This window comes from Neomonachus schauinslandi, chromosome 4 (genome assembly GCF_002201575.2).
Source record: "Neomonachus schauinslandi chromosome 4, ASM220157v2, whole genome shotgun sequence".
Lineage (NCBI taxonomy): Eukaryota > Metazoa > Chordata > Mammalia > Carnivora > Phocidae > Neomonachus > Neomonachus schauinslandi.
In genome coordinates this window covers 172,334,926-172,354,394 of record NC_058406.1, presented here as the reverse complement: position 1 = coordinate 172,354,394, position 19,469 = coordinate 172,334,926, and the positions used below count along the sequence as shown (strand labels likewise).

The window sequence follows — 19,469 nt, the reverse complement described above, 5'->3', positions numbered from 1 at the left end:
TGCCGATTAATGAAATTGAGGCAAAAGCATCAAATATGATTAGATTTACTATTATGTTCTCCTCGTAAGTGACACATCTCTTCTGTTTTCCTAGTTTTCAGTCTAAAGAGACAATGATTCTTGCTAAATTGTTTTACTCATGGAGCCCATCTTAGCCCATCTAAAATGTGATCATCTATGATTCTATAGACATCGAGGTTTGTGAAACAGGTTTTATGTAATCGTGGGCAGTCATAAAACAGAGTAGGTGATGCTGATAGGACATAAACTGTACCTGCTGTTAATCTCTTCAGATGGGAATTAGCTGAAATTGAACTTGCGGTTTTGTTCTTTCCGGACTTAAACTGAACCCCTTTGTTTCAAGAACAAAAAAATTCAATAAGCCGAATCAAAAGGGTTTTCAAAAGTTCTGCAAACTTGAAACACGATATATAGTCTTGTGCTTTTACAAAACCTTATTCCTCAGGGTTCCCGAGGTTGGTCATAAAGAATTCACATGTAGGAGAAGTTGGGGTTGCACTGCTTCTTCTACAAATGTGGGGAGGTCAGTTTTCAATTTATTTCAATCAATAATAACCCATTACCATGTATTTAGACCTTGTTATATTTTAAGCATTAGCTGCTAGCTGCTTTGCAAACATTTATTTAATCCTTACAGAAACCCCATGAGGCAGGCAGTCTCTCGGCTTCACAGATGAGGAAGCAGGTTTAGAGTGGTTACCTGCGACATACAATGTGATTGACGATGGTGCACCACCCAACAGCTCCTGCCTTGCAACTGAATTTCGGCCTTGATAGCAAATGCCCAAATTTAATTATCAAACATTAATCAAACTCTTAGTTGTCTGTGGTAAAAAATACTGCCAACACTTGTTCCCAGATATTACAGTCGAAGACAATTTGCACAATCCTACCTAACATACAAAGGTAAAAAGATGCTTAGGTGAGGGTCACATAAAAGCCAATGATACCCAATTATGTTCTCCCCTTTTTTAAAAGCAGTAAATCACCCCAAATGCTTCGTAAGTCTTTTGTTAACTTTTGGTTAAATTTTGAATCCTATAACAATACGAAACAGCTTAATTGCCTAACCAGTATCAGGCATAGTATGATCATGAAAGAAGAAATATTCCCCATGCAATTCAGTGATCTACCAGCTACAGCCCTTTGCAGCAGGTCTAATTGGCCCTTTCTGGCTCCACATTCCTAATTTGTATCTCTACATGGTCTTCATAAAATATATTTCGAATCCAAAAATGAGACAAGAAATCCTGAGCAATTCAGGAGTCTTGACCTTCCTACACATCTACTCCTTGCACTGGCAGGAAAAAATAGGGGCTAGGAGCACAGGAAATAACTTAATACTTTACAAAGCATCATTCCCATTGGACAGACAAACAGGGAGGATCCACACACCCTGTAAGTCAGGAGGGCAAAAGAAAACTGTCAAGACTGGAACTAAGGAGTCTTGGTCTCCAATGGCAAACCGTCCCTGCACATTGGCTCAGACTCAGGGGTTTAATCATTAGAAGAAGAACAAGAACCCCGCATCTGATCTGACCAGCAGTTGTGTAATGAGAAAATCGAGGGGAAAAGACTATTTTTAAATTTCATTTCATCTCAATATAAATTTACTTAAATAGCTACAAGGGGCTAGTGGCTATTGTATTAGACAATATAGTTCTAAACACTACAAAAGTTAATTTTCGGCAAATAAAAATGCATTTCAAAAAGTGAGTCTTTTCTTTCTTAGGAGCCACCAAAACAGCCAGGAAATCACATTATTTATTCAAAAAGAATCTTTCTCTGGATAAATCCCTGGGGCCAGTAATGAATTATTGCCACCCAATCAGGCAAGAGGAAATAGGGAAATTCAATGGCTAGCTCAGCTTCAAGCTCTCAGATGTCCTTATTCCCAAGATTTCTCTTTATGTTTGCCTTTGAAGCTATTCCAATCTTACCTTAATCAAAAAAACATTTCTTCTCCATCATTGGCAGCCTCTCTCACTGGGCAGATGTAATGAGCTGGGGATTGGGGCCTTCCCATCCTCTAACCTGGGAGGTTGACTTTTTCCAGACATTATGGCAAACACACCAAAAAACTTTGTAGCAACACTTTCGTTGTAATGTCCCAGTAAGAAAAGGAAAATAAATAAATAAATAAATAAATAAATAAATAAACAGGCTTTGGGACTCAAGAAGAAGATGGATTTGGGACCGAAAAAGAAGAGATGAGGGCCATTTCCGCTGGACAGTTTTTCCAAGTCCACCCATGAGGAAAATCTTCAACTTCGGGAGACTCGAAAGACTTTTCTGTGTGAATTTTCCGATGCTGATTGAGATAGGCACTTCTGCTGAAGCATTTCTCACAGTCTGTGCATTTGAAAGGTTTTTCTCCCATATGAGTCCGCCGGTGCCTGATAAGATTAAAGCTCTGACTAAAGCACTCGCCGCAGTCAGGACACTTATAAGGTCTCTCTCCTGTGTGCGTCCTTTGGTGAATCACCAGGGTGGAACTCTGGCTGAAAGTTTTCCAACACTCCGAACACCGGTAAGGTTTTTCTCCTGTATGTGTTCTCTGATGTCTAATGAGATGGGAGCTGAGACCAAAACGCTTTCCGCATTCACAACATTTGTATGGTTTCTCCCCTGGCTGGAGTCTGCATTCTTCTATCACACTGCAGTTCTGACTCAAGCTTTCCTCATATTCGGAACTTTCATAGGGCTTTTCTCCTGTGTGGGTTTTCCGGTGCGTAATCAGGTTTGAACTTCGACTGAAACTCTTCCCACATTCTGTACACTGATAGGGTTTCTCTCCTGTATGAATTCTCTGATGCTTTATTAGGGTCGAATTACAACCAAAGCTTTTTCCACACTCGAGACATTTGTAGGGCTTCTCACCTGTGTGGGTCCGCTGGTGGCGAATCAGGCTAGAACTCTGACTAAAACTCTTTCCACAGTCAGGGCACTTATAAGGTTTTTCTCCGGTGTGAATCCTCTGATGTTCTATTAGGACATAACTGTGGCTGAAGCATTTCCCACAAACAGGACATTCATATGGTTTTTCACCGGTATGTGATCTGTGGTGCTGAATCAGGTGGGAGCTGCTACTAAAGCTCTTCCCACACTCAGGACATTTATAGGGTTTCTCTCCCGTGTGAGTCCTCTCATGGATAATGAGATGGGAGGTATTGCTGAAGCTTTTCCCACATTCACCACACTGGTAGGGCTTCTCTCCTGTGTGTGTTCTCAGATGTTGAATCAGATGAGAGCTATTACTGAAGCATTTCCCACACTCAGAGCATTTATAAGGTTTTTCTCCTGAGTGGGTCCTCTGGTGAATACGCAAATGAGAACTGTTATTGAAGCTTTTCCAACATTCAGAACATTTGTAGGGTTTGTCTCTGAAGATCGAATTCTGCCGGACAGAGACACTGCAGTGCTCCCCTGGGTCCCAACTCCAGTGATTGGGTTTTTCATCTTTTCCTGTAGAATTTCCCTGATTCTCTGACTTGCCATCATTCTCACAGGAATCATTACACCAGATCTCATCTCCTTGGGACCATGTCAATGGAATTTCTTTTGTACCCTCAGGCTTACATTTTTGGGGGCCATCTCTTTTAGACCATTTTGAGGCTCTCTCTTTCTCTGCCTTGGAATTATTGTGTTGAGCAGTTTCCAAATTATTCTTACTTTCATCTCCTGTAAGAATAAACAAATATTCTAAACATATGCCCTAATCTCTACCAGGGGAAGGAAATTCTGAATTGCAGGGGAAGGGAAATAATAAGAAAGTAAAACCTCATAATTCTTTTAAAGTGTTTAAAGCAGGTTTTAGTTTTTCTACTCTAAGTGTTCATGAGAAGCAGGCGAATTTTTTTGTGCACAGTAACAACACTAATGAGGAATTTGAATAGCTGTCAGCAATTACCAAGGGGGGTTTATTGATCTAAAAACTTCATTAAACTTTATTCTAGAAGACTTAAAAGAAAAAAGGGGATCTGAGTAGGGGAGAACCTGAATAAGACACATTCTAAGGTGAAAACTTGATGATACTTTAGTTAAAATCTGAGAAAATACAGAAATAACAATGATACCTACTATTTATAAAGAACAATAGCTTGGCATATGGTATCTCATTAATCTTAAGAAATATGAGACAGATACTCATTTTTCCTAAAGATGAGAAAACTGAGGTTGTAAAAGTTAACATAGCTTGTAAGCAACAAAGCAACAGAGCAGGAATCAAATTAAAGTTTGTCCCATTCAAACGCCCTGTTCTTTCTACACAGTCTACAGCACTCCATGGCACATCTTACATTGAGTTTCCAATCGATCCAGATCATCTTCTTGATCCCTCACCTGTAAAAGGGCTTTTCAAACTCTCCCTCTCCTTGAAGACACTAGAATCTGAGACCAACAGTTTTTGCTCTTGCTCCATCAGTGGTCACAGCCAGGGTAGGGATCAGAAATCCTGTGGAAGGAAACAGGTTATGCTTGCAGGCACCAGCTAACATGTATTATTTTTCCTTCCTTCCCAACCATTGCAACATAACAACCATAACCATAGGCACAGAATGTTCTGCGCACCAGACTGAAAAAAAGAAATATGGTCTTTAGAAGTATGTTTGGAAAAAAAAAAAAACTTATCTCAGATGCAAGTGTTTTGAATTAAGGTTAACCCAATTTACTTTTTCTAAGGAAATGCCAATAAAAAAATTAAATCTTCATATTAAAGTCTGAGGATCAAGCTTCAAAAACAGAATGAATACTAATACTCATTGTCCACTCAGAGTTTAAAAACACTTTTAATTGAAAACATGAAGGTTTTTTTGGAAAAGGCAACAATAACAAGACTTCAAAAAATGGATATGCAGGTATAAGAAGCAGCTAAAGAGAAAGCACTCTGTTCAGAAAGAATATGCTGGCGCTTGACAGAAGGATGAAACATTCGAAGTTCAATCTCAAAATAAAGTTAGAATTTATATAATCAGGAAAAAAAAAGAAAGAAAAAAATAGGACGAAGCAGGGCTAGAATAATTATAGCCAATAACCTCTAAAGATAAAAAGGAAGCTAATGAGGGAACTCTTCCTTGCCTCTTACTTTCTCAATCTATCATAATCACAATATTCCTTTTAGCCTAAACTTTATCTTCTGGAGTCAACTATGATTCCTGACCTACTTTAAGGGACTGATCTATCACTGGAAGGCAGGTATATATGGATTTGCAAACCATTTCAGGATATAAAGAACATTATTCAGGAAAAACAAGAGCCTAAAATAAGGATGTACAAAGGCACACATGGAAAACTTTGTTTTTGGAGGAGTATAAAAAATGTGTAATTTTCACCTTATCACTGCCTATTATGTGCCAGGAAGTGAGCTAAATACTTTACACATAATATTTCTCATTTAATTTTCACAATAGCCCTTGGAGATCTATAAACAATTACCAGCATGTTATTATAGATGAACAAAAAAGACACTAAGAAACTTTCCCAAGGTCACAAAACCAGAAAGCAGTAGAGCAGAATTCAGTCTCAAGCCTGTTTGGATACTGACTTTCACACTCTTATCTATTACAGTAAACCAGAACAGGAGGCAGAGCTGGGCATAACCCCAAACTGCAAATGAATCTCAAAGAGGACCTTTATTTTGGAAAATATTAGCTGGATTAAAAAAAAAAAAAGATTTATATCTATAGACGGGATACCAAACGAAGCTGGTATTCCCGAAGCACCCTCAGCAACTAGGGATTTGTTACAGGAAAAGGTGAAACTAGTCTAAATTACAAATAGCCCTAACGTTTGAGGCGGGGGGAACCCACACACCTAAAAGGGTAAAAAAGGAAATTGTTCATATGGAGTAATATGTTTTGCTGAGTTATCTATTTCCATCAAAGTCTTTACAAACGAAGTAAAAGTCCGGGTAACAGAGACCCGTGCAGCACTTTCCCTGCTAAGAAACTATTAATTTTGGTAGTAGGGGGCTTTCAGGAACACTGGCTCAGCAAAACGGTAGCAAACTCAGGCCATAAATGGTATTACAAGGCTGTCCCTTAGATGTCACTCCACAGAGATGGGCTGTTTTCGCTGTCCTAGAGCAGAGGTGCTTAGGATGGGGCCGTGCTTTGGATTAGAAAGTCTTCCAAAGAAAAGGCACTGCCTGAAGCTTAGCTTTAAGAACCGCTGGCAGGGGGCAGAGGCCGGGTGCGCTGCGGGGTGAAGTTCCAGGAGGCCAGATCGTCTCCAGCTGACAAGTCCTTTAAGGGACCCGCCAGGCGAGGGAGGCGAGGGCAGCGCGATGGCCGGGGCGGTGGGAGATCCTGGGCCTCGGCCCCTCGCAGCCGCGGGATCCCTCTCCGGGCACACTGCAACCTGGGTGGTGCAGTGGCCACTCTTCCAGCCCGTAGCCCTTGGCTCCCTTCCCCCCGAGAAGGAACTCACTGTTCCGGGGGCCACACACGAGGCGCCCAGCACCCCAGCAGACCCAGCCGTCCCGGAGCAAGGAGCCTAGCTCCTTCTGACCCCACCAACCCAAGGTCCTAAACTCTCCAGCCCGGAAGGCAGAAACAGGAAGTCACCCAAGCCCCCCTGCAGGCTTTGCCGGAGCCTCTCTAGGAAGCAGGGATGGCCAGGTCTCGTTGGTCTTAACCCTTAGGGTCCCGGACCAGAAGGGGCGTGCTGGTGGATTTCCTTCCCTCGCGCTGTTTGTGGTCTGTCCACTTGATTCTCACTCGTCACACTTGTCAGGCGCCTTATAATAGGGGCCCGACTGGAGCGAATACTTTCCCTTGCCATCAGGGCATCCTCGGCTTTATCATCATCAGTACAAAAAAAATGAACCGAGCATTTACTAAGCTCCTGTTGTTTCCGTTGCCACCGCTGTGAACAGGGATGTATATTTAGCTATCTGCGAAACAGTTGAACAGCTGAGGCATCCACCCACGCACAAAACAATTCGTTAACAAGGCGCCGTTATTAATAAGACCCAGAGAAGCACTGAAACTCTGGTCTTTCATTACAGAGAAAATGGAAGGCAATCCCTTCGTCTCCCCCGTATCAAGCCTACAAATCTACTTATGTCTCTCTCTTCCCTCCTGTTACAACGGAGGATTGGTCCGCGTTTAAAAGGAGCCCTTTACTGGTACTCACTTTCCTTCCCACCTTCTTGGAATCCTTACACTAACAACTAACTTCTCAATTCTACCACTTCCATCCCAAAATAGTTCTTTGGCTTGCTTGCTTGCTTGCTTGCTTTCTTGCTTTCTTTCTTTCTTCTTTCTTTCTTTCTTTCTTTCTTCTTCCCTCTCACAGTGTTTCCATTTTATGGCGTCCCGCTGACGTTTTAACTCGTTTCTTCTGCAGCAAAAGCAGTAAATCACTAAGATCACCATTGACCTCTGTGTTGGTATTTTTCAGTCCTAAGGCCTCTTTCAGGAGTTTTGAGACTGCCGAGAATTCCTCTTCTAGAAACACTTTCATTTTAACAGAGCCTTGTTAATCTTTAGTTATCTTTAGTCCTAGATTATCATTAAAATAAATGAGGACTTTCAGAAAACAACATGAACATAAGACATCAGTATAATTTTTTAAAGATTTATTTTATTTATTTGAGAGAGTGAGTGCGCATGAACAAGGGGTAAAGGGGCAGAGGAAGAAGAGAAGCAGACTCCCCGCTGAGTATGGAGCCCAACTTGGGGCTCATTCCCAGGAGCCTGAGATCATGACCTCAGCCAAAATCAAGAGTTCACAGGTCAACCAACTGAGCCACCCAAGCGCCCCAAGATATTGGTGTATCTTGTATAAGCTGATGATAGAAACACTCTTTTAGACACCACATTATCCTCATTGTCCTCTGATATCTTTAGCAGTCCTGATAGTCTCCTTTGCAAGCCCAGTCTTCTCTAAATGTTGACATTCCTTAATGCCACCCCAGGACCTCTCTCTTATCCTGAAATGTCCTCTGTCTGGGCAACCTCATTCACTTCCACATTTTAAAATACCACCTGTGCAGACGACTCACAAATTTTATATCTCCAGCCCAGGCTACATTTCTGAGCTCTTCACTCTTATCACCAATGGTCTACTTGACGTCTCATCTTAGAGATCTCAGTAACACCTCAAAACCAAAATGTCAAAAGTGAAAATCTGTTTCTCACTTTCTTCTCCCATATAGACATACAAACACAAAATAAACCTGTTCCTCTTCCAATATTCTCTCCCAACCATCCATTCAGTTCTGCAGAGGCCCAGAAGTCCTTTTTGTCACCTCCCTTTTCCCTCACCTCCCGTATACAATCCATAAGCCTCATCTGCTGTGTACTTCACACAGAATTCTCAAATCCAGATACTTCTCCCAACCACCTGCACCACCGTAAATTCAGACAACTATCACCCTCACCTGAAGGATTTCAGGAGCACACTAACAATCCTACAGATGACCATCATTGCCCCTTCTCATCCAATCTCCTCAATGAGTCCAGAGTGATCTCTTCCATAGATAAATTTGAATCTGTCACCTTTCTTCACCTAGTCAAAGCCTGTTCATCCTTTAGATTTCAGCTCATACATCACTTCCTCACAAAAGCTTTCCACACCCTTCCTGACAGGGTCAAATCCCTGTTATGTGCCCTTCTAGCACCACGTTTCTCTCCACAAAAGTAGCCTAACTTATGACTGCAACTTCATTTTTATTTGCATGATTGTTATTTTATTTTGCCTTCCCAAACAAATGTCAAGCTCCATGAAGGCAGAGTTCGTCCCTGTTTTTGCTCACCACTCTATTTTAGAACCTAGCACAGTGTCTGACTCTAACAAATATTTGTTGAGAACCTCTTATGTGCCTGTTATTGTATATTCTTAGGCACTGAGGATGTAACAGTACACAAAATAGTGTGGGGGAGACCATCAATGAGCAACACAACCACGTCTATTTATCTATATATCTATATCTATTTCTGTCTCTCTCTCTCATGCTGAGGAAGGTCTACTATTTTGGTTAAGGTGGTGATGAATGTTCTCTCAGATAAAGAGATATTTCAGTGGAAATCTGAAGGAAGAGAAAGTAAGAACCATCCAGTTATCTAAGGGAGGAACAATTAAGACAGAGGAACAATAAGGGAAAAGACCTTGAGATGCTTGACATGCTCAAGAAACAGTAAGGGGCAAAATAAATGAGATGAACAATGGTAGGAAATAGGGCAGAGAAGTCAGGCCCCATAGTCCATGACTGATGGACACAGAAATGTGTCACTCAGATTCCCTTTTATGAAAAGACTTGTTGGGGTGCCTGGGTGGCTCAGTCAGTTAAGCGTCCGACTCTTGATTTCAGCTCAGGTCATAATCTCAAGGTCATGAGATTGAGCCCAGCGTGGAGCTTGTTTAAGATTCTCTCTTTCCCTCTCCCTCTGCCTTATCTCTCGCTCCGCGCCCCCCCCCCCAAAAATAAATAAATAGAGAAGGCTGGTTGCCCAACTTCTGGGAGTGCTATGAGCAGAGAGCTCTCAGCTGTCAGCCCCCCTTAGGGATTGCCTCAGTTGTAGAGAACAGCCTCTCCCAAAGTCACACTCTTCCTGGGCAGCCCACAACAGTGACTGATCAAGGCAGAAGCATAAATGCCTGGATCTTTGCACCCAAAGCAGACAACTCTTACGAACAATTTCAGCTCCTAAGTTCTCGGTGGGGTGGGTAGGAGAAGCTGTGGTCAGCGCCCCCCAGTCCTAGGCAAACCTCTCCTTCTGCTCAGGCCTGAGTTCTTGCCCTCCCTTCCACATCTGAGACTGGATTCAAGAATGAATAAATGAGTGAGTTTGCCCATCAGATCATCTTATATTATAGTAGGCTGTGTAGATATCTAGATATAGCAGGTGAGCTGAGCACAGAATCCTGTCTCATTCTTTTTTTTTTTTAAAGATTTTATTTATTTATCTGAGAGAGAGAATGAGATAGAGAGAGAGAGCATGAGAGGGGGGAGGGTCAGAGGGAGAAGCAGACTCCCCGCCGAGCAGGGAGCCCGATGCGGGACTCGATCCCGGGACTCCAGGATCATGACCTGAGCCGAAGGCAGTCGCTTAACCAACTGAGCCACCCAGGCGCCCGAATCCTGTCTCATTCTTACATCCCAAGCACATAGGACATAGTAGGAGTCAATGGATATTGAATGCTTAATAAACTCCTAGCTGCAAGTTCTGGAAGGCAATGGGGGTGTATCCTATTGTGAAGCTGGAAAAATTCATCAAGTCCTTTCATTCCTCCTTCCATTTCCCTTGTTTCTTTTGTTCTTTCATGCATTTATTCAACCCATATTTATGTCACCTGCTGTTGACTTCCTGAGGGGCCCCCCTGCGCAGGAGTCGGGATAGCTTTGCCCTCGCCCCTGGCTGGCTGTTTCCAGGCATCGGTGTCACTGAGAATAACAGTTGCAGCTGTCTTTATATGGGTTCTGTGGGAGTGTTTTCAGCCTCACATTACAGATTACCTTACTTGCAGTTGTTTAAACCATAAAGACTTTATTATTCACTTAAGAAATATCTAAAGTGGGCAGTACTGGGATAGATTGAGCCACCCCAAAATTCTCCCGCATCTCAGAGAGGGAGGGGCTTGGTACTTACTGTAAACTGAATTACGTCCCCTCAAAATTCATATGGCAAAGCCCTAACCTTCATTGTGATGGTGTTTGGCCTTTGGGAGGCAATTATGTTTAGAGGTGGTCATGAGAGTGGGGCCCTTATCATGGGGTTATTAGTACCCTTATAAGAGTAGACAACAAAGATTTTGCTCCGTCTCTCCACCTGTGAGGACACAGTCGGAAGGCGGCCGTCCACAAGCCAGGCAGAGAGCTCTCACCAGAAGCGCACCATGCTGAAGCCCTGATCTGACTTCCAGGCTCCAGACCTATTAGAAAATGTGTGTCGTTTAAGCCACCCCAGCCTGTGGCATTTTGTGATGGCATTCTGTTACTTGAGCAGACCGATACAGTACTGAGCTGACGATGTGACCATAAAAGCTTGCACAAAATTGTCAGTTGTCTGGTTTTATTCTTTGCAGGGATATTTGCATTTCAAAAGAGAAGGGGGTTAGAATGGTGGCAACCCATAATTGGCGGGTGGGGCAGAGCCATGTGGTGAGCAGCCCTGTGATGTCCTAATCAGCACATTCTTTGCCTCACGTGTAAGATTTACGACCCTTTACAAAGAAATTTGGATTTCCCCAAGCCTCAGGTGATACCCACCTTCCGCAGAGTTCTGAGGGTTATTTTGATGACTTTCAGTGGTGGGCTTTCTGGTGCTTTCAGCAGATCTCTAGCTCCTTTTCTTCTCTTCATCATCCCCCCTTTCCAATTCTCCCTCTATTACTTGGGCGGGGGGGGGGGGTGGTGCATACGGAGAATTGCTACTGCAACAATCATTAATCCATGGAACCTTGCAACTGATTCAACACCTCCAGGGTGCAGTCCAACAGAGCAGAAACTTGGCTGAGCGAGAAAGTATGGACTGGCACAGAGCACCAAAGGTATCAGGAGTCCAAGAGTCATCCATCCCCAATGCAGAGGATTGCTTGGGTTGAAACTGATACTGAGGAGATCCTAACATCTTTTTTGAAGGTGTGTGAGTGGCTGGGTGTGGAGGTTGGGAGGGGAAAGAAATGTCCAGGATGATTGGATTCTGGTGCTACAGCAAGGCAAGGAGATCAACAGAGCGGAGCCTAGATGGTGCCTCTCTCATAATAGCATGGGAGGGCTCTTTCCTTAGTCCTAGAAAATGCTCACGATTCTAAACTGTGTCAGTAGGTGGCCGCAGAGGCAGCTGTTTGGAGGGATTGTCGCAAAATCTAAGTGACTGCAGAGTGACTGAATCCTGTATAATCTTGGAGTCTTGACGCAAACACAAAGTGATATTTGTACCAATTAGGTTTAACCAGAATAAACCTGGGTGTAATGAAGGATTATGAGGGATTATGGATTCTCTCTAATGTGAACCATTTGTAATTAATTAGCACAGAGGAAGAGAGACTATTGTCCCACATGCCAAATACCACTCTCCAGGATTTTAGGGGTCACTTCTCCTTGGCCACAGATTTTCTCTAAGGTTCGTTGTCTTCAAATGTCCTCATCTTGGCATCCACTTTGCAGTAAGTCAATCTTCCCCCAGAAGGAAAAATCAAGGCTAGGCAGAACTCATTCCTGGCTAGAGAGAAGAATTCTAGTTCTTGGGGCTAGGTCTAGTTCTTGGAGTCACAGCACCCGTGAAACCTACAAAACTGGCCTCAAATTATACAGGAACTTTGGAAATTTGAGGTTTGGTAGGGGTGTTGAGGAAAAATAAAGAGTTGTGGAAATACTATAAATTTTAGTTGCCTTTCAACAATATTAAGTCAAATGATAGCATGTATGGAAGGTTCATATTACTATGCTTGTCCCTGTAACTACTCAGTACATGGGGCTAGTATTAATATGAAAATCACATGCAAAAAGACTTCCTGGTTAATGTGTTTCATATCATAACTGCAGCTTGACAGGGGGGTCATGCTCTATTTTTGTCTTTTCTTTTAAATATTTTATTTATTTGAGGGGGTGAGGGGCAGTGGGAGAGGGAGAAAGAGAATCCCAAGCAGACTCTGCACTGAGCGTGGAGCCTGATGTGGGGCTCGATCTCATAAACCTGAGATCATGACCTGAGCTGAAATCAAGAGTCAGATGCTTAACCGACAGAGCCACTGAGGCGCCCCTGTATTTTCTTTTATCTAGAACTCATCTTTCAGTTCCCCTGAGTCTCTTCTTCCCTCTAAATTTCTCATTAAATCTTCTTACATTAGATCTCAGAACAGAATGTGACTGATTTTTATGATATTCATTTGTGAAAAATGTATTCCATCTAGGCAGGCAATATATAAATTACAGCTTTGAGTTGATCTGCCCGTCCCTGGTCACATATTGCTTTGGGCTAGCATGCTCTGAAAGAGAGATGGTATTATCAACTTTACCTAATGATATAACAAATGCATTGGATTTCCACTGGAGTCAGTTCATAAATCACTTTTCTCAGAGAACCATCTTAGCTGTCATCAAAAAATGACAGCCAAAATTGACAGACAAACAGGCCTTTGTAAGTATTTAAAGTAAATGTGTAAATTCTCAAGGTTGTAGAACATTAGAACAGGAAGTCATCTTAGAGTTCTAGGACACATTTGAGAATATGTGGGGACTTTTTGATTATCTTTGGGTCCCTTTGGTTAATGCTACCAGTAGTTAGTGGGCAAGTACTCTGTACTGAATGTATCCCCCTCAGATTTCACGTATGAAGTCCTAACCCCACAATTTGACTGTATTTGGAAACAATACAATAGTAAGGAACTTTAAGGGCCTTTAAGGAAGTAATTCAGGTTACATGAGGTCATACGAATGGGGCCCTAAATCCAATAGGACTGATCTCCTTATAAGAAGAGGAAGAGATACTAGGGATGCACAGGCACTGAGAAAAGGCAGAAAGACAACCATCCACAAGCCAAAGAGAGAGGCCTCAGGAGAAACCAAACCTGTTGACGCCATGGTCTTGGACTTCCAGTCTCCAGAACTGTGAGAAATAAATGTGTGATGTTTAAACCCCCCAGCCTGTGGTATTTTGTTGCAGAAGCTCTGGCAAACTAAGACAGCAAGTAACAGGAATGTTGAGTGGCCTACAAAGTGTAGGATGGCAGATTCTGCACACTAAAAAATTGTCCTGTCCCAAATGCCCATAGCATCCTCTAGAGAAACACCAGTGTGAGCCCAACTCTCCCTATTCTGGATGACCCTATTAGATTTTTCATTGAGGGAAGGTACCATATCTTATTTACCTTTGTTCTGCAAAGACCTAGCATAGTGTCTGGTACCCAGTAGGAGCTTAGCAATTGTGAGGGTGTGATATCTTTAAAGTTTTGTTTTATTTTTTTAAGATTTTATTTATTTGTTAGAGAGAGAGCACAATTGGGGGAGCAGCAGACAGAGGGAGAAGCAGGCTCGATCCCAGGACCCTGGGATCATGACCTGAGCCGAAGGCAGACGCTTAACCAACTGAGCCACCCAGGCGCCCCCCCTTTTAAATTTTTCATGTGCTTATATGCAGTTTACCTTTTGTCTCAGTTCACCTGAGCCATTTAACTGCTTGGGGGGTTATCATTTGTTACTGAGGCGCTGCCAAGAGACAGACTGGGGTAATATTTTGCTGTTGACATTCAAAAACAAGATTTTGCTGCAAGACAATCTGGCATTCTTTGCCAAGCTCTTGTCTTGAAAGAGGATTATTTAAAGTCCCTTCACATATGAAGGGTCTGCTTTGGGGCTCAAAGAGCTTTTCCTGTGGGGGTTCCCGGAAGAAGACAAAGCCCTTTGTCGGAAGGTGGGGAGCTTTAGATTTAGAAAAGTAACACTGGGAGCAGGAAGCTAGTGCCCCCCTCCTCCCTTCCCCAGCCACCCTGTCTAGAAATTGTACCATAGTCACTTATGGTTACCTGACATTCCGTTTTATACTTGTTTGTTTCTTTGTTTATTGTCTTTCTCTTTGACTAGTGTGTCAGTTCTAGGAGGCAGTGTTTTGTCTATATAATCACTGCTATATTCAGCATCTACTACAGTACCCGGTAGTTCAATAAATATGTACTGAATGAATGAATGAGTTTTCTTTTTTCTTCATCTCCTTTCCACAGAAGAAGAAATAATTTAATTTGAGAGGATATCTTTAAAACTTTTGAACTCATTTACTGGATTTCCTCTACTTGCAGAGGAAACCCTAAGAACTGGCTTCATAAATTCACATCCTGGAAGATCTAAGGACGGGCCCATCGCTGACTCACTGCTCATTGTTCCGCACTCCAAGTTTGCTTCCTTTGAATTCCTTCGCAGAGTTTATGGGGTGACAAATGATATCTCTAGTGGCCTTGGGCCACTGATTGTTCAGAAAGTGCATAGAGAAAATAGGACTGATTCCCTGGGTGCCTGCCTGTTTCTGGCAAGCAAACCTGGGAAGGTGTCATATGGACAGTGGTGACCCCTTCTCAGTCGTGGGTTTCATGGGCACTAGGGCTCAGAGGAGCTGCCCCAAGAAGCATGTCATGTCTCTGAAGGAAGTCATACCTCCTTGCCCATCATCTCTGTGGGAAGTGGATATGGGTGAAAAGGTGAAGACAGGATTCTGCATTAGAAAACAAGTCCAGTGGAAAATCCAGTGCATTCAGGTCACTGAGACTTAGCAATCGGCCTTGGGACTTTTCTTTGCCACGAAAGAATAATCGTCCAAGGAAACACCAGTGTTGAGTGACCAAGAATGCGCATCTTCACAAAGGATTGGGACCATTAGGTTCTTTGTTTATCAGGATCCAGAAAGATCAACCACATTCCTTTGGGATAAATTACATGGTGACTCTTTATTAGGGTGGGAAAGGGAAGGAGGGAGAAAGAATCCACGAAGAGCGTGGTACTTTATAGTATGACATCTGCATACTGTCAAGTTCAAGTTCAACAAGTCATTTGTTACCTGTGACAGTCTCTATTCTAAAATGGAGTCTCATCTAGTATTTTGCTGTTTCCTTATAGAATTAACAGATTCTAAAGCCAGTTGGGAAATAGAGGTGTCATCCAATCTTCTTTTGTGGATGAAAAACTGAGAAGCAGAAACATTAAGTAACTCAGACGGGTTAACTTGCAGCCCAAGTGTGATTTATGTCTTGACTTCATTTTAGTAGAAAACAAATATGTATTTTATGAAAGAAAAATTTCACTGTCTGTTTTCAGGGGACTAATTAATGTAGTTATATAATATTTTAATTAACTTGGAAAGATAATAAGGTCGTTGTAGCACCAGTGTGACATTTTTCAACACTTACAAATGTTACTGGCTTTTGATAGAAACTTAACCACTGTTGAAATTTCTTTGCTATGAAAGCATTTTGCTAATAAATACATATATTGGGTAAAGACAGAGACTAAAATGAAACAATGCCGCTGTTCTCACTATAAGTTAGGGAAACTAACAAATATATATCAGGGAGTTTTTGTGCCCCATGGTGTCCTCCTGTCATGAAATTGTCCAGAATATTTTCAGGTTTACGTATTTTTACTCCTTTTCATGAATATTATTTATAAAATGTGTGACTACATGTAATTTAATTTTTATATTTTGTATGACTTTTCCATAAATAAATTTTAACATTAGAAAAAAAAAAAAGAATGAAATGGAGTCTCTTCATCTGCATAAAGGAAAAACCGCCTAGGAAGCTATTAGATAATAGTATGAAATAATGGGCTCCTAATCTATACTGTCATCATAAAAAGAGTTTTCATATGCTGAGTGGTACGAAGCTGACCAAGGACTTCCCTGCCAATATGTCACTTATTTCTCATCACATGTCTGTGAAAAGAACAGAGCAGGAACCATGCCCATTTTGCAGACAGGAAAACTGAGGATCCGAGAGGGGTAGTGAGTTGCCTAAGCCCATAGAACCAGTGGTGGAGTCGGGTTTTTTATTTTTATTTTTTTTAAGATTTATTTAGAGAAAGAGAGAGCGTGTGAGTGAGTGGAGTGAGGGTGGGGGAAGTAGAAGGAGAGGGAGACAAGCAGACCCCCTGCTGAGCGGGCACCCGATGCAGGGCTAGATCCCAGGACGCTGAGACCGTGACTGAGCCAAAATCAAGAGTCAGACGCCCAACTGACCGAGCCACCCAGGCACCCCTGGAGTCAGGTTTTTTCCAGCCCTGGTCTTCCAGCCCCCATTCTCAATATGTCTTTCACTACATTTGGATGCAGCACTCCACGGTGGGTCACCAAGAGAGGGACCATGTGATTTATCACCCAAACCAGGACACTGGAGAGGGAAAGAGGCTCTGTGAATAATTATTCTGAGACAATAACTGGAAACCAGGACTGTCTCAGGAATACTTGGATAAACGGTCACCTTAATCATTGGGCAGAAGCAGAGGTGACAGGACACAGCCCTGCTCCTCTTTCTTTGGCAGAACACATCAATCTTCATCTCCTTTTTTTGAAAGTGAGTGACTTTTCAGTCCTGAGCAGCACAGTTCAATAAACAGACCTGGTTGGGTCAAGTAATGAGGAGCCAGTTCTCTACTTTGGTCCACCATGTTTGATCAGTTTGGACGCCAAAGCTCAGGAAATATGGCCAGTACTTGGAAGATGCAATCAAGAATAAAGAAAGGAGGGGCGCCTGGCCGGCTCCGTTGGGGGAGCGTGCGACTCTTGTTCTCGGGGTTGTGAGTTTGAGCCCCACATTGGGTGTAGAGATTACTTAAAAATAAAATCTTAAAAAAAAAAAAAAAGAGGAGCGCCTGGGTGACTCATTTGATTAAGCGTCTGCCTTTGGCTCAAGTCATGATCCCAGGGTCCTGGAATCAAGCCCTGCGTTGGGCTCCCTGCTCCGTGGACAGCCTGCTTCTCCCTCTCTCTCTGCCCCTCCCCCCTGCTTGTGCGCTCTCTCTCTCTCTCGCTCACTCACTCTTGCTCACTTGCTCTCACTCGCTCACTCTCATTCTATCTCAAATAAAATCTTTAAAAAAACAGTAAAATAATGAAAGATGAAGTAGCTTCTGTAGGACAAAGAGTAGGAGGCTGATGAGAACAGTCAGGAAGGACAGCCGGGCAACTCATGATCTGACAGCTGAGCAGCAAGCAGCTTGGGTGTCATTATCAGTGTCCATGTGTTTCTGCTGGGGAAGGCAGATTCTTTCATGGGGATAAGGCCATGAGGCTTCCTAGAAGGGTAGAGTCTGCCCCATCTGGCTGGCTAGATTATTTGTTTCCTGGTCCCTGCTAATATCTCAGTGGTCCCTACCATATCTGTTACTGCAAGAGCTTACTTCTGGATAGAGCTACTCATGCAAACGTGCATGATAACAATGAATAGTAATTACATTTCTAATAATAGCACATTTCCTTTGCAGAATGCACTTACCATTTTTAATGTTCTTACCGCTGTCTTGTGTTCAAACATGTAAAGTTCTTAAATCCGTATCTGCCATGTAATAAGTGCTATGTGTTTTCTATTATTACTTCTTTTGATTCTCACAACACCCTACAAACTAGATTAAACAGATATGACAGAAAAGAAAACAAAGCATGCTTTGCCTCCGTTTATTTTCCATTGTTAACCAGCCTATCTATTTCAAAAGCATGACCCTGGTCAGAATTCTTTGAGTTCCCCTGAGGATATCTTCAAACCTATGATCTTAAATTCAGCCTGTAAGTCTGGACTCCCTCCTGGTCCATGCCACTTGGTTATTTGGTTAACACTTGGATATTTGGAATCTTGAAGCAAGTACGCCTGTCCGCAAAAGCTCATCAGCATCCTAAGGCAACCGTGTGGCCCGGGTGATTGGTTGTGTCCGTGTGTGCTGTATCCCGTCTAGCTCACTCTCCATCACCAGCGCAGTAAAGCGATGTCCCGTCACAGGAGCCACCTCTTTGAGTCCACTCTATACAGCTGTGTTTGCAAGGGCACCAAGGGAGGCAAAGGCATCTGTCAGAGTACATTTTTGCTGCATTTCCAAAAAACACTCAATGAATGAGGAAAGAATCGGCCTCTTTCAGTCACATGGCAGGGCATGGCAGCGAGGGTGGAGAAGTGAAATCAATACAAAAGCAAATTGAAGTTGTTTCTAGGGTACATGTAGACAGTTTGCCAAAGTCATGTCTTTAGAACAAAAGAAGAATAAAAGGGAAAGATTACTGTGGGTTCGCCCATTGAGAAAGGTCAGATCTGAGTAGGGACAAGCCACATGGTGCCAGCCCAAGGTCAAAGCCACTTGAGAATTAGATGTGGAAACCAAAATAGTGGGTGCTTTTGTTTGATTCTGATGCAGTTACAAGGTTGGTGGGACATCTTGTTGGGAACTTCTCTGGAAAAGCCCAGTCCTGGAGACTGGAGGCGAACCTTTGCTGGCGTATTAGGGTTCTCCAGAGAAACAGAGCCAATAGGAGACAACAGGGGGAGGGGAGGGAGGTAAAGAGATTTATTATAAGGAATTTGGTCATGCAATTATAAAGGCTGACAAGTCCCAAGGTCTGCAGAAGAAACAACACTTACTTCTAGCCTGAGTCCAAAAGCCTAAAACCTAAGAGCCAAACTTTCAGTTTGAGTCCAAGACAGGAAAAAACACCAGGGTCCTAGTTCAAGGCTATCAGGCGGGAAAATTCTCTCTACTCAGGGGAGAATCAGCTTTTTTGGTCCAGTCAGGCCTTCAACTGTTTGGATGAAGCTCACCCCCATTAAGGAAGGCAATCTGCTCACTCAGTCTACGGATTTAAATGTTAATCTCGTCCAGAAACAGCCTCACAGAAACACCCATAATCATGTTTGACCAAATATCTAGGCACCATGCGGCCCAGAAATGATGAAGAGTCATCCAGCAATGGCTGGAAGCAGATGTCCATGACCTTGGTGCACATATAAGGAGATGTTCAGCTAGCCAAGGGCTCTGG

The 19,469-nt window shown here is 42.8% G+C and overlaps 1 protein-coding gene across 1 annotated transcript; it reads right to left on the bottom strand.

Annotated features, from left to right (window-relative positions):
* Positions 1 to 2,137: 2,137 nt before the first annotated feature.
* ZNF572 (zinc finger protein 572) lies at positions 2,138 to 4,441 on the bottom strand. Its single transcript, XM_021688610.1, has 2 exons — positions 4,363 to 4,441; positions 2,138 to 3,702 (listed from the first exon to the last, which is right to left on the bottom strand). The coding sequence occupies exons 1-2, from the start codon at positions 4,439 to 4,441 to the stop codon at positions 2,195 to 2,197; spliced, it is 1,587 nt and encodes a 528-aa protein (XP_021544285.1). The 3' UTR covers positions 2,138 to 2,194.
* Positions 4,442 to 19,469: the final 15,028 nt, after the last annotated feature.

What these genes read in the sequence shown, in the direction of transcription:
- ZNF572 (XM_021688610.1), bottom strand. Translation starts at nt 4,441, where the DNA reads ATGGAGCAAGAGCAAAAACTGTTGGTCTCAGATTCTAGTGTCTTCAAG. An exon ending in TTTGAAAAGCCCTTTTACAG is followed by an intron (nt 3,703 to 4,362) that starts GTGAGGGATCAA and finishes TTATTCTTACAG; the next exon opens with GAGATGAAAGTAAGAATAAT.